Source organism: Oryza glaberrima, chromosome 3, assembly GCF_000147395.1.
Source record: "Oryza glaberrima chromosome 3, OglaRS2, whole genome shotgun sequence".
Taxonomy (NCBI): domain Eukaryota; kingdom Viridiplantae; phylum Streptophyta; class Magnoliopsida; order Poales; family Poaceae; genus Oryza; species Oryza glaberrima.
In genome coordinates this window covers 8,522,421-8,546,078 of record NC_068328.1, presented here as the reverse complement: position 1 = coordinate 8,546,078, position 23,658 = coordinate 8,522,421, and the positions used below count along the sequence as shown (strand labels likewise).

The 23,658-nt window shown below is 46.5% G+C and overlaps 3 protein-coding genes across 5 annotated transcripts; 2 read left to right on the top strand and 1 right to left on the bottom strand.

The window, feature by feature from the left end:
• Positions 1-1,978: 1,978 nt before the first annotated feature.
• Positions 1,979-4,220, top strand: LOC127765708 (protein PSK SIMULATOR 1-like). The gene has a single exon (XM_052290649.1). It carries the CDS (start codon positions 2,498-2,500, stop codon positions 3,908-3,910), a length of 1,413 nt encoding a protein of 470 aa, XP_052146609.1. The 5' UTR covers positions 1,979-2,497; the 3' UTR covers positions 3,911-4,220.
• A 4,300-nt stretch (positions 4,221-8,520) lies between these two features.
• On the top strand, positions 8,521-15,381 carry LOC127766898 (uncharacterized). Of its 3 annotated transcripts, none has more exons than XR_008016317.1 (13): positions 8,521-8,685; positions 8,790-8,879; positions 9,003-9,125; positions 9,681-9,848; positions 10,288-10,374; positions 10,515-10,612; positions 11,310-12,044; positions 12,136-12,249; positions 12,328-12,465; positions 12,567-12,647; positions 12,736-12,855; positions 13,312-14,252; positions 14,740-15,381. XR_008016317.1 is itself a non-coding variant. In XM_052292069.1 (13 exons), the coding sequence occupies exons 1-13, from the start codon at positions 8,665-8,667 to the stop codon at positions 14,057-14,059; spliced, it is 2,493 nt and encodes an 830-aa protein (XP_052148029.1). In that variant the 5' UTR covers positions 8,521-8,664; the 3' UTR covers positions 14,060-14,372. The 3 variants fall into 3 exon arrangements, 2 of the variants coding, with proteins under 2 accessions (XP_052148029.1, XP_052148028.1); XM_052292069.1 differs by lacking the exon at positions 14,740-15,381 and having other exon boundaries at positions 11,310-11,840; positions 11,871-12,044; positions 13,312-14,372; XM_052292068.1 differs by lacking the exon at positions 14,740-15,381 and having other exon boundaries at positions 13,312-14,372.
• Positions 15,382-19,820: 4,439 nt separating this feature from the next.
• LOC127766970 (AT-hook motif nuclear-localized protein 29-like) lies at positions 19,821-21,042 on the bottom strand. Its single transcript, XM_052292161.1, has one exon. The coding sequence runs from the start codon at positions 20,821-20,823 to the stop codon at positions 20,047-20,049; it is 777 nt and encodes a 258-aa protein (XP_052148121.1). The 5' UTR covers positions 20,824-21,042; the 3' UTR covers positions 19,821-20,046.
• Positions 21,043-23,658: the final 2,616 nt, after the last annotated feature.

Here is a 23,658-nt window from a genome sequence, read left to right as displayed (position 1 = left end):
AAAAAAAAAATATAAGGCCCGTCAGACCTAATCCTTATCCCCGAGCGAGCAAGCGGCGCCTCGATCCTTCTATCTCCTCATCTTCTCGTTTTTCCCGACTTCCCTTATCCTCTCTCTCTCCTCCCTTCCTTTTCCTCTTTCTCGGTGTTTTCTCCACTGCCGTCGCAGCCAGTGACGCCCTCCCCTCTCCCCTCACCAGTGCGCCGCTTCCCCTCCCCCTCGCACGGCGCCCTCCTCCTCTCGGTCTTCTCTCTCGCTCTCCTCTCTCTCGTAGCCGAGGTGGCAGGCGGCGGCGCAAGAGGGGTGGCGGTGGCAGGAGGCGGCATCGGCGGCGATGGCTGCGCCCTCCCCTCCGCGGCAGCAGTGGGAGGAGCGGCGGCCGCCCAGAGGTGCCCTCCCACCGCTAGATCCGGCGGGAGGAAGGGCTCCGGAGCTGCGCCGCCTCGCCATCCTCCCCGCCGCCACCTAATGCGCCGGTCGATCCAGCAGCGGCGGCTCCCTCCGCCCCCTCTCACCTTCCTCCGGCGGCGGTGGCGGCGGCGGCGGCAGCCGCGAGCGGATCCGGCGGCGGCGGGCGGATCCAGCGGCAGAGGCTCCCTCCTCCGCCGCCTTTCTTCTCCCTCCAGTGGCGGTGGCGACGGCCATGGATGGATATCGTGGCGACGGCTGAGGGCAGCAGTGGCGACGGTCAAGGTTGGATCCGGCGGCAGGCGAGTGAAATTTTGTGATGTAGTTTTGTGATTGTGATGTATATTGTAGTTCTTCTTGGATGTTTATTTTGTGATTATTGTAGTTGAGTGATTTGGTTGTGCCGATTTTAGAAATTGTTTCTCTTGTATCCAATTCTGAGAGGGATTGGGATTCAGGGGCTGCGGACGAAGGCGCACCGCGAGAGATGAAGGCGCCCTTCGTCCGACTTGTGACGATAGGAAAAATTCAAATATTTATATTAGTTATAGATTTAGGGACTCGTGTTTAGATATGGTACATGCTCTAACGTCGCGCCGCGCGCGGTACGTGCATTGGACAGTGGTGCGGTCAAAAGTGGGCGGCACTTTTAACTTCTTTTTGTGCGAGTGATCGATCGATCGATCGATGGTGTATAATCATTGCATGCGTATGCCCGGGTGGTTTCCACGTGACGCAGCTTTAATTTGCTCGATCGCGGAGTCTCCTTTGGTCTCCTCCACCCATTCGCAATGACGCAGCACGGCAGCAGCATTGGTTGGTTAGTACACCGTCTTATATATTCCTAGCTAGTCGCATTGGCGTGCATTGCGACATCGATGACAACACGACGCGTACCTATATGTACGTGGCAATAATACTACAGAGTAGTGGCATCTGATCGCAATGTAGAGGCGATCGATGGACACAGGCACACAGCCTTACGTATATACGTACCTTCTAATCATACGTATACGGTGCAACCTTGTTTGGGATACGTGTATACGGTATAGCTGAGCAGAATCAGGCGGTGTGCATTTGCAGCAAACGGATCGTAATTGAGCAATGAATGAGCCATAGATTACATCCGTGGAGATCAGGCACTCGGGTGCGTTCCCAACCCCTCTTATTTATTTTCCGTGCGCACGTTTTTTTCAAACTGCTAAATGGTACTTTTTTAAAAAAAAAGTTTCCACACGAAAGTTGTTTAAAAAAATTAAATTAATCCATTTTTTTAAAAAAATAGCTAATACTTAATTTATCACGCGTTAATGCACCGTTCCGTTTTATGTGATTACTGTTTCAGATGGGAACAAGGATGGTATTGGAGGTCTTGCTACCTGTTCAAAACACACGTATTAATCGAGTGAGAAATTGAGAATGAGAAGGACGTCCAGTATCTCTCTCGTGCAATTACCCACGACAGGTGATCGACATGTCGACACATGTGGAAACTAAGCGAGCGGCGTTGCAGCAGCGGCGCCTTACGCTCGCGCGTTCTCATCTCGCGATCCTACGTAGATCGGTCGTGTCCCAGCGGGAAGAGACGACAGTCGACAGGCGTCGCCGTCGATGCAAGACTTCCCCGAGGCAAGTCTCCGGCCGTGCAGCGCCCGCCCGGTTGGGTCGAGAGGATGGGAGGAATTCCATGGCACGTTGACATGTCTAGCTAGTGGTGGTGGTGGCCAGTGGGAGATCGAAGTGGACGGCTGGCTCGGTGGACGGGTAGACCGTGCACATGGCCTCTCGTGATTTGCCGGCTGCGTGGACGACTTCGCCTCTCTTGACCCGCTCCGGGTCGCGCTGCCGAGCACACGTATTTCTTCTCCTAATGGCTAATCCTGCTTGGATACCGTCCGGTCGCGTGCTGGTTCTGCTCCTTCGCTGTTTAGACGCGTAATCCGCATGAGCAATCCTGTCTCGATTTCATACTGATGATATTTGATCTGCTGCGCGGCTGCTCGTTACTTTGGGTGTTATTTGATAGTATTTCCTTGTGTTCTTGAGCTTGGTAAGTAAAGTGGTGCCGTGTCGGGTGTGAGGTTTTGGCATGCCCGCGGGGGCGAGGTCATGGCTCGCCGACCTGCGCGCGCGGTTCGGTGGCGGCGCCAGGGAGGAGGCGGGTCTCGGGATCCTGGCGTTCGAGGCGGCGGCGGCCATGTCGCGGCTCGTGTCGCTCCACCGCTCGCTGTCTGACGTGGAGGTCAGGAGGCTCCGCGCGGACGCGCTGCGCGCCGAGGGCGTCGCGCGCGTCACGTCCACGGACCAGTCGCTCCTGCTCCGGCTCGCGTGCGGCGAGTTCGTGGCGGACCTCGACCACGCCGCCGGCACTGCCGCGCGCCTCGGGGCGCGGTGCTGCGCGGGCGCGCCGTTCCTGCACGATTTCGACCGCGTCTACGCCGAGGCGAAGCGCGGGAACGGCCTCGCGCGGCTGGACGCGATGGTTGGGTTCTACAGGGGCGCGGCGAAGCGGTTCAGGAAGATGGAGCGGCACGTGGCCGCGACGGCGAAGCTGTACGCGGAGATGGACGCGCTCAGCGAGCTGGAGGCGTCGGAGCGGCGGATGGAGCAGTGGATGAGGCATAGCGGGCCGATCCCGGCGCAGCCGGGGCCATCGGCCAAGAGGCAGGTCCCCGAACCTGGCGAGAAGCTGATACGCGAGCTCAACTCGCAGCGGCAGAAGGTGCGCCGACTCATGGAGAGCTCGCTCTGGAGTGTCGCCGCGCACAAGGTATCCAAGCTCATGGCCAAGTCGGTGCTCGCCGTGCTCGCGCGCATCTCAATAACATTCGGTGCGTACGTGCCGGGCTTGCCGCTTTTGACAGTAGGTCGCGCGTGGGCGCTCCGCCGCACGTCTGGCCCCTTACAGCAGGCGGCGTCACCGGCCGCGGCGATCCGGCACTCGGCTCCCATCTTCCGGCAGAAAGACACCGCCTTTTCAGCGTCGGAGTCCATCAAGCCCCCGGCGAGCACGGTTGGCGGCTCGGGGATGGAGCTGCGATACGCGAACATGATCGTGTGCGCCGAGATGCTGCTCAGGCAACTTTGGCCAACGATCCACAGCAACGAGGTGGACGCCGGGATGGATCTCTCGAAGAGAGACGAGCTGTACAAGATGCTGCCTGTGACCATCCGCACGGCCGTGAAGGCGAAGCTGAGAGAGAGCTGGAGAGGGCAGCCAGTGGACGAGGCTGCGGCGGCGGCGTCGATGGACGCGGTGGACAGGATGCTGCGGTGGTTGGGGCCTATGGCGCACGACACGGTGCGGTGGCACGACGAGCATAGCATGGAGCGGGCGCAGCGGTTCAGCATGCGGCCGCGCGTGCTGATGGTGCAGACGCTGCACTTCGCCGACCGGCACAAGGCAGAGGATGCCATCGTCGAGGTGCTCATCGGGCTCAGCTGCGTTTGCTGGTACGACGATGAGCGACGCCGTCCGGCCGATTGGGACGACGACGACTAGACTGTTGGGTCTGGCGCTCTACTACCCGGTATATTGGCATGGTATATAAGCATAAAGCATTTGTATCCACCATTATGGATACACCGCAGGACAATTTTTTTTGTTATGATTTGAAGAGTGACACTGTGTGCTAGCTAGCTAAATGTTCTTGCATCCCAGCGAGAAAAAACAATATGATACCACTGTAAATACGTGGTAATGTACATATGTTTATTCAAGGGTAGGACATGTCTATTGAAAATCATGTAAGTATGAATTTGTGACCATTGGATTCATGGAATTGTCTAGATTACTCTATATTTTTACCATATATTGTGTCTCCTCTTCTTCTCAATCCCTCCCCTCACCATCATCACCTCCTCTCTCCACCCAATCCAATCTCCGCCACGCCTCTCCACCTAGCATCATCCGTGGCATCGGCCCCAAACCGACAAGGCTTGTTGGATCATGTTACTTCCCTTTTCATTCTCCTGTGATCTTTACCGATCCTCTACATTGTCCCATCCGCTGTATCAATTCCGTCTTTGGTAACTTGCCCCTGCTATCAGCTCCGCCCTTGCTAACTACCTTCTCTACCGGTATGTTCTTACTATGCTTCCCGCATACTCCTCTCTCCACTCCCTCACCTATCCTTGAATTTTAATTCGGACTTCACCAAGCTCATCAATGATGAATGAGAAGGTTGATCGGGTAGAAAACATGGAGCGGATTGATAAGTCAAAATATCGCAAATATTTTGTTTTTGAATCCCATTTGTGTGTGATTAGGAAAATTGTACATTAAATTATCATAGTAGTATTTCACATGTTACACATTTTGTCCGAGACATTCACATGTTTCATGTAATTAGGCATCACTGTAAAATATGTGCTAACTTGGGTAATGTACATACCTATCATTCTGATGCTGGCTGTGTTTGTTGACAATGATTGGTCCACGTGTCAGTTCTCTATTGGTAGATAAATCTAGATTATTCATTTGAGGAAACAAAACAGCTCACCGTACATCACAAAATTAAATTAAGCCGATGTACCAGATCATATCATCTCCTCGTCTCCCCCGACTCTTCATCTCCTCAGACTTATCATCTCCTCGTTGTTGCCTTGCTGCCGCCCAAGCAGGCCGCCAGTGTGACGTGCGACTGCGAGGAAGGCGTCCGACGGGACTTGCGATGGACGGGCGAGTCAGGTATGTGGTTTGCTCCTAGATCTGGCGGCACTAACGCCAGAGAAAGTAGGGGCTGTGGGCAGCGGTAGTGGGCTAGCGCCTGGCGCGGGCGGTAGCGGAGGTGGTCAGGAGATTGGTGCCGCAGCAGGTAGCGGTGAGCCGTCAGCGGCGGCGTTTCTTCGGGAGGTGGTGGGCGTTGCGGAGGACGCCGACGGCGGGTGCGACAGAGAACTGCAGCAGCGGAGGACATCGACGACCAGCCCTCTGCATGGAGAAGGCGGATCTGACGGAGGTGGTTCGTAGGCAGAAGCGCCTCCTCGGCTGTGGCGGAGGTTGCCCTAGAGGCAGCAACGGCCTAAGTGTCAGTGCAAGGATCTCGGTGAGGAGGAGGCGGATCAGACGAAGGCAGATCCCGTCGGCAGCGGAGGCCCGGGTGTTTGAGAGGCAAAGGTGGATTTCGACATTGGTGGCAGCCCTGTAGGTGGCGGAGGCATAGGAATCCAGTGAAGTGGAAGCGGATCCTTTGGCTCGCGTCTGGTTGGCTAGTTCTGATTGGATGATGACAGATGAGGTGGTCTTACTAGCGGAGCGTGGCATCAACTCACTTGAAGCGGATGAAGATGACACCAGCGGAGTTTTGTAGCGACAACGCACAAGCTACATGACCTCCACTCATCGAATATAATCGTTTCAATTGAGGATGTCAAGAAATAGGGATGTGTCAAGATCGTCTTTTTTTTTTGTGTGTGTGTGTGTTCTCCTCTTTAATGAGGCATGAGTCTAAGCGCTCTTGTATCATTCTGGTTATGTATATCCCTCGTGAATATAGAGGCCGGATTAATGAAAATCTATTATCTAAAAAAACAAAAATAAATTAAGCCAAAGCATGCACAGTCCACTTGGCGATAGCCCTGGCCGCCGGTGCCATTCTCACCCTTCGCGTTCTGCACGCGGGGATTTGCACATTTTGTGTCGCTAGAAAAAAAAAGGCAACAAATTATTTTTTGTAAAAAAAATACTACCATTATGGTAGAAACAAGTGAATATATGAAAAATAAAGAACACTAGGAGTAAAAAGATAATGAACAATTGAAAAATAATGATATTTGACAATATATAAACAAACATTGCCACATATTTTATCGCGGGTTTGTTAAGCGATAGAACCGTTTTTGTTCAATTATGGTATTACAACAAAAGACACACTAAATAATATGGATAGAAGAAAAAAAGGAACACTAGGGTTTCTGAGTGTTTATGTTAAAACAAATCTCACTTTAATGTATTATACATGCCACACCGAAAATTAAAATATTGTTAAGAGGCTATAAAATATATTGTTTGAAGTACTAAATGTATGAATTTTACATCACATATGTGGCTTAACTAGCAAGCGGTTCAACGACACACCCATTTTCAGAAGAAGAAGCTGTAAAACATTGTGAAGAGACAAGACAAAATATTTAGATTTTTTTTGTTTAGACAAATATTAAATTTCTATATGATGATTTATAGAACATATTTCTATTAGAATATGGGAAATCTCCTAAATAAAGTTTCACGTAAAAAAAACATAGAAAGTATAACACAATCATTTTTTCATGTGTTCTAAAAACTGATAAATTGAAAAATAAAATAGAGTAAATTTCATAAAAATTACAGATAATTTGATCAAATTATCAAAAAAACTACAGATTTTAAATGATGTAGCACAGAACTACAGATTTAATAATAAATTTATCACAAAACTACAAGTTTAAAGCTAAGTATCGCAAAACTACAAATTCAATAATAAAATTATCACAAAACTACATATTTTAGGGTTTAAATTTTGAGCACTAATGTTATGTTGGACTTATAATTTTTCAAGTTTTGTGATTAAATTATCATTAAACATGTAGTTTTGTGATAATTTTGTTACTAAATATGTAGTTTTGTAACATTTCACCTTAAATCTGTAGTTTTGTGATGAATTTAGTGTTAAATCTGTAGTTTTGTGATGCATCATGTTAAATTTGTAGTTTTCTAATAATTTGATCAGAGCACCTATAGTACTGTGAAATTTACTCAATAAAATACTACTCCCTCCGTTTCAGGTTATAAGACGTTTTGACTTTAGTCAAAGTCAAACTGCTTTAAGTTTGACCAAGTTTATAGAAAAAAGTAGTAACATTTTCAACCCGAGAAAAAATTATTATGAAAATATATTCATATATTGATTTGATGAAACTAATTTAGTATTATAAATATTTCTATATTTATCTATAAATTTAGTTAAACTTGAAATAGTTTAACTTTGACCAAAGTCAAAACGTCTTGTAACCTCAAATAGAGGGAGTACCTTGTTTGTGATGTCGTACGAATGTATGACCATCACCCAAATCTCACTCAGATGGTCAATACTTACGAAAATATTTGTACACTATGTCTATGATAGAAATCTTAAATGTCAAATAAAATCATGGAAACTAACCAAGTTTCAAATAAGCCAAAAACGCTACATGCGGACTATAAAATATATGGCACGCCAATCAACATGAATTTTCGAGTACTCTCTTCGTAGTTATGAGTTTCCAAGTTCAACTTTAACCGTTTGTCTTATTTAATTTTTTTGAAAACAATAAAAACACAAATCACATATAAAATGATATTCATGTTTTATCGCCTAATAACAACAAAAATATTGTTTTTAAAATTATTTTAAATAAGATGGATAATGAAAGTTGGCACGAAAACTTATGACTATTTAAATTTAAATCATATCAACTTATATAAACTTATGTTGTTTAAACTATCTTATATACTCCCTCTATTTCAGGTTATAAGGCTTTCTAGCAGTGTGGACAATGCTAGAAAGTCTTATAACTTGTGTCTAGATTCATTAAAATCTACTTCCTCCGTTTCACAATGTAAGTCATTCCAGCATCTTCTATATTCATATTGATGTTAATGAATCTAGATATATATATATGTATATATGCCTAAATTCATTAATATAAATATGAATGTGGGAGATGCTGGAATGACTTACATTGTGAAACGAAGGGAGTATATGAATGTGGATAATGCTAGAAAGTCTTACAACCTGAAACGGAGAGAGTATTATTTTTAGTTATTGTTCTCGTAGTGAACTCCCATGGCAACGTCCGGCGTTTCACCTGCGGTGTGTTTAGTTCACGCTAAAATTAGAAGTTTGGTTGAAATTGAAATAATGTGATGGAAAAGTTAGAAGTTTATGTGTGTAGAAAAAATTTAATATGATGGAAAAATTGGAAGTTTGAAGAAAAAGTTTGGAACTTAAACTAGGCCCTGGTTGTATAATTCTACCCGCTGGCGGTGTCGCTTGTGAAAGAAGCCCATTGTCCGGAGGCATCGGCCCACGTCAAAAGGTGACCGTTCTGGATCGGGCTAAAGGCGGCTACATCCCTTCGTCCCGTGGCCGGTGCGCCCTTCTTCCCAATTGCGACACCCCCCCAACTTGTCGTCTTCAACTCTTCCCACACCACGCCGAATTGCCGAAACCCTAGCCACCCCTCTTCCCCCTCAAAGCGGCGGCGGCGGCGGAGGCCGCTGCATCGCCTGCTAAGATGTCGGGCGGCTTCTTCCGGGTAAGTAGCTCCGATCCTCCGTACCGATCTAGCACCTCGCCGTGTAGCCCCTCGCTCGCTGGATCTGTGAGAGGCGGCGCTGATTCGCCGTGGGGTTTTCGCAGGGGACGTCGGCCGATCAGGACACCCGTTTCTCCAACAAGCAGGCGAAGCTGCTCAAGACGCAGAAGTTCGCGCCCGAGCTTGAACACCTGGTCAGTGTGCTTCATCTGCTAACGCACCTGCTGGTTGCCGTGTCGTTTGTGCTACCAGCTGTTTGTTTCGACGCAAACTCTGATTTAGGTTCGTTTTTTTTCTCTCTGTTGGGTTGGTTACAGGTGGACATGACTAAGGTGAAGATGGATGTGATGAAACCATGGATCGCGACCCGTGTCACCGAGCTCCTAGGGTTCGAGGACGAAGTGCTCATCAACTTCATCTACGGCCTCCTCGAAGAGAAGGTGAGGCTTTTAAACATATTGTTTATTTGACTTGAGCAATGGAGGTTGGTTTGTTACGCCCTCGTTGAACTATGCGCGTGGTACGTAGGCTGCTTTTGAATTTGACGAAGATAGGCTCGTTGAATTGCTAAACCTCATACATGAGGGTATGTCTGAACATGACAGAAAACCAAATACATGGTGTAGTTCAGTATTTATACTGAAATCATACATGGAGTTCAGGAACTAAATTGAAAACCTTACAACGGTCTTTTTGGGTAAAATGTTGGGAATTTCGATTATTATTGGATACTTTTCCCAAATTTGTAAAACAATACCAGCGTCGTGTGTACCGTTAATTATGGTTAGATAGCATATTCTTTCGGCAGTCATTTTTGGCATGTTGTTGAATTTTTTTTTGTCTGCTCTAGGCTAGTTTTTGGTCAAAACCAAAACTCAAGAAACCAGTAATTATGTTTTGTGTTTGTTTAGTGCTTAACGTTTGTGGGTTTCTGTACAAGATATTAGAAGGTGGGGCTAATACGGTTTTGGTTTCAATTTCTGTTTGTTTGGCAGGAGGCGGATGGAAAGAAGATACAGATACAGCTGACAGGATTCATGGAGAAGAACACAGTGAAGTTCATGAAGGAGCTGTGGAGCCTCCTACTCAGTGCACAACAGAATGCTAGTGGGGTGCCCCAACAGTTTTTAGATGCAAAGGAAGCTGAGATTCAGCAGAAAAAGGTTAACATAAGTATATACTGCATTATCGCTATATTTGGGTGCATGTTTTAGATCATCTGTTTTTGATGAATCCATATGACTTACCAAAAACAATGAAAGTTTTTTTTGGTAAGAACTCGAGGGAGAGAATGCAAGCTAGAAGTTTTAAATTACCCTTTCTGTTTTTCTTTGTCACGGAATATGGAATAATAATTGATCCTATTTGTGGCATATTATTATTATTTTTGTTCTTACAGGTCCTATTTGTTTTTGATAACTTTTTATATGTGATTTATGGAAACAGCAAAATTTCTTGTAGCCTTTAGGATTTATCCGTTTATCCTGTGAAACTGGAATACACTTTATACCTCATGGTGTTGTTACTATCTTTGTGCTTTATTGCGGCTTAATTTCATTAAAGGGGATGCTTACCCATTAACTTCCTTGGGCTTATGCGCAGGCAGAGGAAAGTAGAATTGCTCAGGAGATCCAGAAGAAACGGGAGAAAGATGGAAGGGAGCAAGAACTAGAGAAACAAAAATTGATGGTGAGCTAATTCATTCTGACCAATTTTGTTATGCTGTTAATTTTCGGGTTGTCTTGTAACCTCTTGTGTTTCTGATGACATTCAGATAGCTTCTCCGATTATTTGGGTTCATATCGTTCTTTACCTCAAAACTGCTGTAGGACGGGGATGCCGGTAATTCTAGATTAGGTCCTGATCGTGCTGATGCTGAGGAGGAAAAAGAACTGGATTCTAAGCATAGCTCAAGAACAAAGAGCCGGTTAGTTCTACCTTCTTAAACTGGAACTACCTTTAAATCCGTGACATCAGATCAAATTCTCAGAGAACAACCACATCTTGGATTCCACTTTTTCTGTTACGGAGTGCCTTTATTTTCCATCTTAAAGATTTACCAGTCATACATATGTTTAGCTTGTCATTATTTTCTGCATTAAGTTTGATCCGTTGTTTGTTCTTCGTTGTATTTGAATTTTAGAATATGCTCATAAAGATTTTCTGGATTCAACATGATTCTAAAGTTAGTATTTTCTTGTTTATGGAACACTTGAAGTTACAATAATTTGAAACTTTTTGTGCACAATTCTTTCATTTTGGTCTGCCTTTTTTAAGGTTCCCTGATCACAAATCATTTGGTGATTTTGTTTTTGACCCTAAATGACCAGCTGTTTTTTTTTAGCATTTCTTTTTGTTGAATCTTTTTATGAAAAATCAAAATTGAAATTCTAAGGCTGACAAACCCTTGATAGAAAAAGAATCAACACTCTTTCTTGCACTCACTTTTTTTAAGCAGCAAATTAGTAGGACTAAACTTTTTGGACCCTGAACACTGTATTAAGAGCCTGTAATTCATCCATGACCTCACTTGACTGTTGTTCTAGTTACACATGTACATGGCAAGAAGCTGATTCCACCAAAACAAATTTGTGATGGCAATGTTATTGGACTTCTCATTTCAGGGAAAGCCTTAGGTCCAGGAGCATCTCCTTGTCGCCTCGCGGTAGGCGGCGATCTGTTTCTCCTAGGAGGCGTTCTCCATCTCCTTCCAGAAATTACATTTCTTTTGGGAGACAGCAACGATCTTCAAGGCGCTCAGTTTCACCTAGGCGTTCTTTTTCTCCACGAAAGCGTTCTCCAAGAAGTACCCCTTCGATGTCGAGGCGGAGATCACCGTATTCCAGAAGATCACCTTCAGTACCAAGACATCGATCTCCGTCACCTCATCGTAGATCTCATATTCGCAGGAAATCTCCACCTTTTGTGCGTCGGAGATCACCATCTCCACACCATCGCCGGTCTCCAGGTCGTGCACCAAGATCACCATCTCCTGCACGTCATAGATCTCCTCGGCGCAGGTCATCTCTAGACAGGCATTGGTCTCCATCTCCAGGAAGACGTAGGCCTCGGTCCCCTTCACCCGGACGACGTAGGCCACGGTCCCCTTCACCAGGAAGACGTAGGCCACGGTCCCCTTCACCAGGAAGACGTAGGCCACGGTCCCCTTCACCAGGAAGACGTAGGCCACGGTCTCCATCTCCGGGTAGACGCAGGCCAAGGTCACGATCTCCAGGAAGACGGAGATCCCCCTCTCCTCGAGGCTCTCCGCGGTTGAGGTCACCAAAACGCCCTAGGAGATCGCCAATTTCACCCAGAAGTCGTTCTGCAAACCGTCGGCCCTCTCCACAACGAAGGAGGTACCGAGCCATTGAATTTGCTGTGCACCTATTGTAGTCTTCCTGCATGTAATTATTTTCTGATTCGATTATTTATGCTGATGTTTAAAAGGAGTACCAGTCCACACGATAGGAGCCCAATCCATTCTCGCAGGAGCTTGAGTAGAGACATTGAAAAAGGAACAAACGGCATTCCCTCCAGTAACGATGTAGATGTGCTTCAAAGGTAATGTGCATGGCATATTTTGTTTGTCTTTCAGTACAATTATTCAGAAAAGCTGTTCTCTTACTTCTGTTACATCAGGAACAAAGAAAGATCACACGATGACAATAGGAATGATACAGAAGTGAGTGGCCATCTTTCATCGGATTCTGAGCATCGTAAGCTGACAAAATCCTTGAATTCTCCAAACAAGCCAGAAAGGAACTCGACACGCGATAGGTATCTACTCGTCCGTATCGATTTATTTATTTCTTTCATTTCTTCTCCACATATTTGTGATCAAATGTGCATACTGAAGGCTTGGCCATCTTTTTTGGCAGTTCTTTGAAGGGCACTGATAAGCACTTGCCCAGTCAGGTCAGAACAGATAGCAGTGGAGAAGAGGAGGGCAGTCGTGCAAGGTAGTCTCCATTCTACCTATCCCTTCTTTCAAAAGGGTTGTTTGAGTTTCTTATTGTTGATATAAACAGTTCTTTTGTTTATGTTCAGAGAGAATGCACGAAAAGCAAATTCATCACGCAGAAAAATTAAGGATTTCTCAGCAGATCTGGAACTAAAGAAAGCACATGATGATTTGAGCCCTGGAGAAAAATCTCCATCACAACATAGGTAAGCTTCTTTGCTGCATTTTGGTTGTCAAATGAAATTGCTTCTTAGTTTTCTTTAATTTTACCCCCTTTCATTTTTTTTTCTTGGTATGAGCATTTTTTCTTAGCACTGTTCATGAGGTAGCACTTTTCCTATTTGCCTGGAGCACTTCAGTGTGTTTCTCTTTTCTTATTCATGTACTGGTTATTTCTAGACAAAGTCCATGGATGCATACTGGAATTGCCATTTTAAATCTTGGTAGGAAAGCATTTAGCTGATTGTTTTTACTTACCAAAGTACACACTATAATGGTAGTGGTGTCAATTGTTACGGACAGATTGAGAACCTAATGACTGTAATGTCAACTAATAGACCAATTACCAATACCTACTCTGTTCATTTTGTATCATCTAGCTATAACTGTCAGAAGCACCATTTCTTTTTCCTCAGCTAGCATGACACTGTTTTCTGTTCTAGTGGCAAGGAGACAAGGAGGAAACAGAACAATCAACTGTCAGAGTCATCAGAAGATGAGCGTGATGGTAGAAGAATGAAACACACGGTTGATTCTCCTGATGATTCCCAACAGAAACAGCACACTCCTAGTAGAGTTGGAATGCACAACTCTTATTCAAAGGATGGCATGAACAGTGAGGATGCAATAAAGGGTTTACGTGACGGTATGGCTTCTAAGAAGTATCCTGCTAAAATCGATGATGATTCTGAGTCAGAAGATGGAAGTCCTTTTCGAAAAGATAAGAGAAAAGCACACGGTAATAACAACATTGATTCTGGCAGTTCAGATTCAGAAGAATCAGGGAAACATAGATCCCATTCTGAGAAGCGAAAGCATAAAAAGAGCCGTAAGCATAAGAGACGTTATGATGACAGTTCTGATGAATCTAATTTGGAGTCAGATGACAAAGAGTCCAAGAGGAGGAGAAAGGAAGAGAAGAGGTTGCGAAAAGAGGAAAGACGGCGCAGACGTGAAGAGCGGCACCGTAGAAAGGCAGACCGTCAGGCCAGCAAACTAAAACTGAAGCATGCTGAAACTGTTGATATGGCTTCAGATCTTGAGAAGGATCGTGAATCTGACTCAGATGCTGATGCTAGAAAGAAAGGTTCATATAATGGAAGAGACGAATCGGATCAGCAGAAACTTGAAATTGAGCTTCGCGAGAAGGCTCTGGAATCTCTTAGAGCAAAGAAAGCCATCAACCACTAGGCTGAGGAATCTCTTGCTATGCATTTACATCTTTTAAAAACTTTTCTTTTGCTTATATCATGTTCTGGAAGTGTGCTTATATGATTCCTATTTAATGTTCTGTATGTTTACGTGGCAGTTGACCTGAGTAATTGAGGATTCCTGAGCTGTTTGCTTGATGCAGCTGTATTCAGGCTTAGCTGCTAGTTATCTGGTAATGTTTGCTTTTATAAGTCTGTACAACCATAATACTGAGAAGGAAATATTTATGTTATCTTGTGCTCCCAGTTGTTATTAACATTAATCTCAATTAGTGACAATATATTTCTCATAATCTGCTGTTGTAGTATCTGTCAGATGAATTTACTAGGAGCAATTTGTTTTTAAAAAATATAACCGAAAAATACATAGTTAAATTATTTATTGTATTTATATACTACATGAATTAATTGTGCAAATTGGGCTAGTTAGTACTCCGTAGATGATTATTGTATTGAAACCTGGTATTGGATGTGTACTGAAGATTATGGAAAAGCTTTAGATAAGGTGAATTAGTAATCATGCCTTGCAATGACGATTGAGGAAGTGTTACTGGTGCTATGAGGTTTGCTTTTAGAATGGTAACATGTTCATTTTGTTTTCAGTGTGCACCTTAATTTAAAATGAACCGCTTTGTTAATTTAAATCTGGATTATTGGCAGATTAGCACCATGTGCACAAGCTTTTTATGTTCCTCAGGGTGATTTAATCCACACCTCAACAACAACCAAGTTGGTAACCTCTTTGATGTTGTGAATAGTATCAGAGTACCTGTTTAAAGTTACTGATTCTTGGCTTGAGGTTTGTGTTACTCCCTTCATGACTTGGTTCTGATCAAGTAATGAAAATATGTATGTATTTCTCTGATGCTTGCTTAGGGTGCACTGTTGTTGAGACCAGACGGAACGCCCATAAACAAATGTTTTGTACTGTTGAGAGAACACTTCATCTTGCCCTCTTATTTTGCGGTTCCAGCATGGAGCAAATCGTTATATTTGAGTTGCGAATTTACGCACATTTCATGTTTTAGATAATGCTCCATTGTTTGCACAAAGCAAATTTGATAAGTGTCCAGGAGTAATCTGAGCACAATTTTTGCTTGCAGTATGCAATGTCATAAGATGGCATACGGGCAGATATTTATTGCTCATCGGTTGGATACAGCATGCCGCTTTTCCGAATTCACCTGACGAATTTGATCTTATATTCTGATTTTGGTGTAGGTTTTGTTACTTTATTTAATCCAATTTCTTTGTCAACTAGTCACGTCGTTTTTGAAGAGTTGCTGTTATTATTTCATGAATATTTTTTATGGATTTTATGCAATGTTATTTATCTGCAAAACTTTTACTTTTATTTTTAGCACCGGTGTTCTTTCATTTTCTTTTATAAGATTGTTCTCGTTTGTTTTTCTGCTTGCAGTCTTTTGTTGCTTATGGTCGTAACTTACTGTCATAGTCATATGAATAGATCCAGTATTGTTTTCCCGTGCATTTGGCTTTTCGTTGGTAGGTGAATTTTCCATCGGTTGCATTTGTTGTACTGCACAATAGTAGCAGTATTACCACCTAGCTTATTCGATTATTTGCCTATTTTAGGACCTTGTCGGATCATTACGCACTAATATACTGCCTGTAACAATTTCGTTAAGTGAAATAAACTCGAGCAACTTTGTGGCTATTAAATAACCCAACATATTTGAGCAATGTGTTTTTGGTTTGTCTTTCTTCAGAGTTGAGAATAACCGAACAAGTCGTATTCCCCATTGGCTTATTTGGGTTTATTTTGTGTTATATATTCCCCAACATGTTCGTACGTCGGCTAAGTTTCAGCTGGGAGTTTTAGCGCCATGCGAAACAACTCAAATCATTCGCCGGCAGGGAGTTTAAAATATTAATTATTATAAATTTACTCGAATCATTCGTCGGCAGGGAGTTTAAAATATCAATTATTATAAATTTTAAAATATATTTATTTGATTTTTAAAGAAGCTTTTATATAAAAAGTACTTTTGTGCAAAACGTTCCGCTTAACCGTTTAAAAGCTGAGTTTGACGCACGGTCTAGGCGTCTAGCTCGCCCTCTGTGTACAGCAAGTATATCACCACTCTAGAGGCGCCATGATAGTGGCTTCCGAGAAATCTTTGCGAGGAGGATAATCCCTTCAAGATCAATCACAGATTCACTGATATCGTCAGAAATAAGGCACGGAGGGAAGAACTGGCATATAGGAATATGACTGACAACTAGCGAAATTTTACCACAGCGTAAATAAAATTCTTTTGGCGAGGTAAAACCGATAATATTTTACGTTCGAAAACCGATGGTCAAGTGCACAATAATATGTGAAGGAACAAAACATTCCCCCCAAATTTTGATGTCCACAAAGTCATTTGCTCCCCTCTTAATGCTTCATTGGTCCATCCTTATCCTTTCCATGTATTTATGGTCTGGTTTGTCATTTACTGATTTTACAGTCCTATCGCTTGAATTAAATTACTGTCATCACTCATGGTTCGTTTAGTCGTCCTCATCCAAGACCTTAATTCACCCTACCTGCATTTTTTCTGTCTTATGCGCCCGGATTTTTCTTGCAACGCTTTCAAGTTTCAACTACTACTTTTTTCTCCCCGGGAGAATCAGCTTAACACTTTCAGGTTGGAAAGGATTAGTGGAGCCTCCTTTGCTCGATCCGTTGTCTTAGTTGTTAGCCTTCTAGGCCTCTTACCAATTTGCACTCCCGTTTCCCGCGCCGGCCTATAGTGGTTTCTCGTGATTGCTTCCTACACGCAATCAGTCAGGTGACTGCGTCGCCGAGCGCCGAATGATTGCACGTCCCCGTGATTGCTCCGCATCTTGCAATCCCGGTCCTATTTTTGGCCGCGGCGTTGCGAAACTGTTATGATTGCCGCCACTCAGATCTGGACAAGCATGCCGCATGCGGTCATGCAGGGCAATAGGGCATCATACCGCGCACACCGGCGCCGCCCGGCTCGTCGGACGGCAGCGACGTCGCCGTCAAAACGTCTCCGGGATTTGGTTGTCCGGAGAGACCCTGATCGAGAGAGAGAAAGAGATAGATATATAGTCGATCCCAATTAATCCGGCTCACTGTTATAGCCGATCGCCGCGGTCACGCGGCCACTGTGGCGCGCCCTATAAGTCGCGCGACTTGCATGGCCGCGTCGCGCCGGCGACACACGTGCCGTGGCCTCTGGGCGAGTATGTGCCACTGCCCTACGCGCCGGCCGTCGTTGTCGCCGTCTTCCTTTAGCAGCGCAAGTTGGTTAAGGCTTATTGGCTACCGGTGATGGCTTTCTCTATTCCTCCTCGTTGTTACGGATGGGAGAGGCGGGGAGCAGGTTAGACTTATGCGATATGAAATTTCGCCATACGGAGATGAAGTCAAATCCCTGACCAGCTTGTACTCTACCACCACTCTCGCCACTACAGTCCCTGCTTCTCAGCGGACAGTAGTGCAAGTTTACCACTTGTAGCTGTAGTGGCTGAAATCTGAACCTTTCTTCTGCCCAACGTAGGACGAATCGGTGCCCGCAAAGTGCGACCGGATCGCCGGCCGAAAGCCGAAAGGAAACGGCACACAGATGGTTAACCAGCTGCCCCCATAAACTCGCTTACCCTACTATGCATGCACGGCGCGTGCACGCACGCTGCGCTGGGCGACGGCAAATAGTCCCGTGGCTTAAATGACGCGACTGCCTCCACGTGGGGAGGTCGGGCCTGTGCGTGGCCATACGCACGCGGGGCAATCGCTCGTACGGGCCCGCCCCGCCCGCCCGCGCGTCCGCGTCCGCGCGCGGTCCACCGCTCCACCCACCGTCCCCCCGCCCCCGCGCCTCGCTCGCCTCCGCGTCCCGACGCGTGGGAGCTAGGCGCCCGCGCGCGTACGTACACTGCGCTCCGGTGGGAAAAAAAAAAAAACAACGGCGGAAACGGCCTCGCGCGCGTTGCACCTACCACACACCGATATCACCGCGCGGCGCTCGCTACCTCAAAATCCCTGGCTTTGCCGTGGCGGGGAGGAGGGCCCGGCCGGCACGACGTCAAGTCGGATGTGAACGCATGCTTGCACTCCAGAGGATAGCTAGCTCTCTCAACGACCAAGGGGCTTGTCAACACGACAGGGCAGCATCGATCGCCAACTTTGTATAGCACAATACACCATCGCATCCCAATTCCTTCCCGGAGACTCACCCCCACCACCGGCACACTTGAAATCAAAACCCAACGTTTTTGCCATTCGCCCATCCACGCATACTACCACAGTCGCGCCCACTCTCGTGTCCCTAGCAAGAAGAAAGTAGGGCGGCAATTCAGAGCGAATAAGTTTGTTTTGTACATGAAGGTTCGTCTCCACAGCGTTCTGGCGTGACAGAGATGACACATATGGTATGTACTCTGGGCATCCAAAGATGGGTAATGAGCAAAGAAGATCCCTTTCGTTTCGTGGGGGTCGGAGCGTGTAGATACACGCACAAACACTACCTAGACACCCACCTCCATCATCATTTCGTTTCACCTCACCTCACCTCGTCTCTTCGTATATATCATCTCACCCGGCAGTGTCCCGTAGGGCCCAGGCACAGTGTCACCGTGTCGCCGTCTCGCCATGGCTCCATGCTTCTTCAAATCGGCACTGACAAGTCACAGCTAACTTTGCAGTGTTTGTTCTGTGACGAGAGCATTTTTTTTCCTGCCCAACCGAACTAATTTGGGACAAAAGAAGACAATGAAAAGATGGGTGAGCATTAGTCTGTGTTAGTGCGGGTTATTCTTGATAGAATGGAATTATGCATGAAAGTGTTTTAATTTGGAGGGCAGACAGGAATGCAAATTAACTTTGATTCCCAGCAGCCGGAATATTGCTGACCATGGAATTGTCACTCCCTTTTTAGTGTCATGCTAAGACATGCATGCACTACCAAATATACACACACTACTATCACAAATGGCAAATTGAGTTGTACTGCACTTGTCTACTCATAAATTCCATAGTAAGGTTAGCATGCTAAAAGTATGGGTGCATGCTTGGGTTTGCATTTAGGTGTGTGACGCATGAATTGAATCTGGACAACGTAACGCACTTACCATGAAAATCTGTCAGGTTGTTACTCTCTACCGTAGTGCAATCGATAGCCATTCGCATGCCCGGATTAGACAATCATGCATGAGTTTCGTTGTAGTGCGGCATTAAGAAGTCAAAACCAAAGAATTCATCTGTATGTGCGAGTGTTTGTGCGACAAGAGAGAGAGAGAATAATCAAGACGAAGCTTACTAAACTAGAAATTAAATTACTCCATCCATCCTAAAATATAGCAACGGAGGGAATAATTGATTTGCCAAAATCAACTGAACTTTTTCTACCAAACCGAAACATAAATAAACATACCGAGCAAGCTAGAATTTTAAAAGAACAAAACATTAGAATATGCTGAAATATACAATTAGACTGTGGGTGAACCTAGCTAGGATTTGAATTGAGGTATAATTAGGAAAGTTTAATCAAAACCATGCATGCATGTACAAAGAACACATCCAATTAAGCATAGCTATGTATGCACAATTCTAACAAAACAATTAGTGTATTCAGGGAGTAAAACTCAAGAAATATTTTGTAGTGATCGAGTAGTCCAAAGTATGCAAAATGACCAAGCAATTGACACAAGCGTGAATTGGTGCTTGCGAAGAACAAGATGCAAGAGCTTATGATCGAGCAGATAGCTAGTGAAGGAGCAAGTGAGCAACCACTGCCGATCTTGATACGCACAGTAATTTTACATTCTTCAAACTCTGAAGAAAATGGAACGATAAGATCACACGAGTACTTATGCATTACATAGCACATTAATTAACATGGTAAATGATTAATTAACCTACTCAAACAACTAGGGAAAGAAGTGGAAGGCTAACTAGCTAGGTAGAGAGACATTGATTAACCGGTGCCAGTGCTAGAACGATGTCGGCGGCGGCCGAGCCACCGCTGCATGCCCCCACTGCCCGAACATGTCGTGCGGCGGCGTCTGCTGGACGGCGGCGTACATCGGCGGGGGCACGACGGCGCCTCCGCTGCTCTGCTGCTCCATCTGCGCGGCGGCGCCCTCCGACCCGGACAGCACGGCGCCCTCCTCGCCTTCCTGGTCCAGCGGCAGCCTCTCGTACGTGGCGTTGCCGAACGTGGCCGCGATCACCATGACGGGGCCCGACGCGATCAGCTCCCCCATGACGCTCCCACCCACCACCTGCCCCTGCCCGCCGGCGAGGTACACGGCGAGCCCCGTGGCCCCTGGCGGCGCCGGCGCCGGGAGGAAGGCGCCAGACATGGACAATATCTCGAACCTCCCCCGCAGCGCGACGGCGGCGGCCCCAGTCCCCGCGGGCTGCCGGAGCGTGACGTTGGTGACGGCGCCGCTCCCGCTGAGCACGGAGACGCCGCGCTGCCTGCGGCGGGAGAAGCCCGCGATGGCCTCGACGATGTCGGCGCCGCTGGCGATCTCCAGCACGTGGGAACGCATCGCGTTGGGGCTCTCCCGCGTCACCACGACGGGCGGCTTCGGCTTGTTCTTGGAGCCCGGCGGCCTCCCCCTCGGCCGGCGGCCCGCCGACCCCGTAGCCGAGCCACCGCCGGGCGGCGGCGACGCCTCCTCCTCCTCGTTGCTCCCTCCCGCGCCGCCGCCGTGGGAGTACCCCTGATGCTGCTGCAGCGAGTGGCCGTCGATGCTCCCCATCCCCTCGGCCGGATCGCCGGCCGGCCACCGGTTTGCCAGCCCTACTATTTTCGCGGTCGGAAAGTCGCACCAACAATCTAGCTTCTCCACGCCAATCGCTGAAGCCAGCGTCGCTCCCGTCTCCAAGCAAAAGCAAAGCAAGCAAGCGAACCCACCCACTTAATTAGCTGCTACTGGTATGGTAGAGAACGGAACGATGGGCGTTGCTATTCGCGGCTATTTATGCTTAGCTTCCCTCTAGACTTCCCCTTCCACAGATCCACTCACCGCGCGAAGCCGCGAACCAGTCGCAGTCGCACGCACACCGCGCGTTCGTCTTGTTCCCAATCGGCCCAATCCCAATCGCGAGGCAAACGTCCTCCTCGCCATCGCGCGGGTACACGTTAGTACGTTACACGTACGCCGTCGTTGCACTGATCAGTGGCCCAGCGATCCACGTGTAGCTGCCTACGTTGAGACTTGAGAGAGAGGCGAGGGTGAACGTGCGCGGAAGGTGGGCGCGCGCGGGGCGTGGCCTCTCTGATCGGGGTCAGGTGGGCTTTGAAAAAATGTCGTGCAAACAGGTGCTAGACGAGGGCAGCTGGTAGCTAGCTACTCCATCCGTGGATTTTGAATTTTTGCTTGTAACGTTTGACCACTCATCTTATTTAAAAATTTTTAAAATTATTATTTATTTTATTTGTGACTTACTTTATTATCTACAGTACTTTAAGTACAACTTTTCGTTTTTTATATTTAAAAAAAATTAAATAAGACGAATGGTCAAAAGTTACAAATAAAAACTTAAAATTCCTTGTATCGTGGGACGGAGGGAGTAGCTAGCACGCATGCATGCCGTCGATGCCGAGTAGTGAGATGAGATCGATCGGTCGAGACTGCATATGAGACCGTTCGCGCATGCATTGCACCATTTTCACGGCGCTGCTGGAACACGTGCGCCTTTGGACTGTTCGTCGTCTCCTCTCCCTCGTCGTCAGCGCTGTGTATCCACAGACCACGGTAGGGTGGGGCTGCTGCTCTAATCTTCTCATCAATGCATGCATCGATCATCCGGTCCGGATGCTGGAGTTAGTCACGCGTATAAACGTACACACGGGGAAGAGATCTGTCAAGCCTTTTTCTTTCTTTTCCTTTGTCCAAAGTCAAGTAGATTCTACGTGCGTACGTAGCTGTACCCTGGTCTCAAACGTTCGTTCACTATCTTTTTTCCTTTATTTTCCATGCTATATTAAATAACGAACAGTTCGAACAGAGCTCTTTTTTCCGATAGGGAGGATAAGGCCAAAGATAATGAGCGAGATAGAGACTGCTGCCTGCCTGCTGATCGATGCTGGGGTCACACACAGCGGCACAGAGGCGCTGCCATACCGATGCATATGTTTGCCTCCGTGCTATAATAGCTAGGTTTTGCCAGCCACATGTTCTTGTCGTTACAGGTTTTTAAAAAAGACCAGTCACGAAAGTTATAATTGATCGATTGGACACTCCGGCACGTACCGATCGATCATTCTACTCTCCCCCTTCACCCTTCCGTTTTCAACTGAAATTTCACTCCCACGAACGAGAAGTTTTGGTCTTTTTCTATTAAAAACTTGGAGCTTTTGTTAGTAAACAAATGCACACCGATTAAAACGAACCATACAATTCGAGTTCTGTTTGTGCGGTCATTTTCCCAGCAGCCAGCTGCGGCTGCGGCTACCCAATCGATCGGTCGATCGATCATCGGTGTGGGCTACACTGTCTAGGGTTGGTGTGATAATGGGCAGATGCTATAGCTTTCGTGTTGGTGTCAGTCACACACATGTCCAAACTTGATAGTTGGAGCGTTGCGATCGGCGAAAGCAACGGCCGTGGAACGCCCGGGTGGCCGCAATCGGGGATGGGTCCCTCTCGGGCCTGAGTGCATTGCATGCAGCCTACATCCTCCACCCCGATCCCGTCATCCCAGTTGATATATGCTCAATTCTCGCTGCAGAAATCGGCGTCCCTCGACGTAACGTCTCGACCTTGACTTGCAGGTTACAGCTCAGCTTTCTTTGGATATATCGAGTGGATTTTGGATCCAAATCGGTATAGCAGTGTTGAATTTCAAGCTTTCAGTTCAAATTCAATTATTACCTCTCCTTCAAAAAAAAAATCTAAATATATATACTTCAAAAAAGTATCTAAATAAGTCCAAAAAAGGGTATTTTAGCAGAGCTATAGTAGTCGACAAGTACGCTGCTAGGCAGGGCCCCGTCTTATATAGTTGTATGACCCACCGTCTCAGCTAGTCCTGGTGGGCCCGTGAGACACCATATTAAACTCATAATCCAATTTTCTTTTCACTTGACCCAGACCCCCAGAGTTTAAGTGATGTCCCCTCGTAGGATAAAATAAAATAAAATAAAAGGTATACCTGAGAGATGCCAATTATCTACAGTGAATGAGCACAGTAATTGGATATTAGAAGTCTCTCGACTACAAATCAAATTCTATCAGTATTCTGTAGTACGTACTGTAGTACACCCATTTCTCTCGGTCGACAGAAAGAAAACAGAAACCGACCAGCCAGCTCTCAATTTCCTCATTAAGCAGAATCAATGGCTAGTCGCTTCCCTTGCAATCGAAGCAAAAACCTTTTTTCTTTCTTTCTAAAGCACATATACGAGGTGTTGACAAAACACTCAGCCGACGTCGGCAGCCCGCTGCTTGGACACATGGTCATATACTTATCTTTCTGAAGCGACGAACATCCCGCGCGCCCGCCGCAACGCAGAACGGAAGCTGGTCAGCCTTGCTCGATTTCTCCTCGACCGAGCGCGGTGCGGCGCGGCGCGCGTATGAACAACTCGA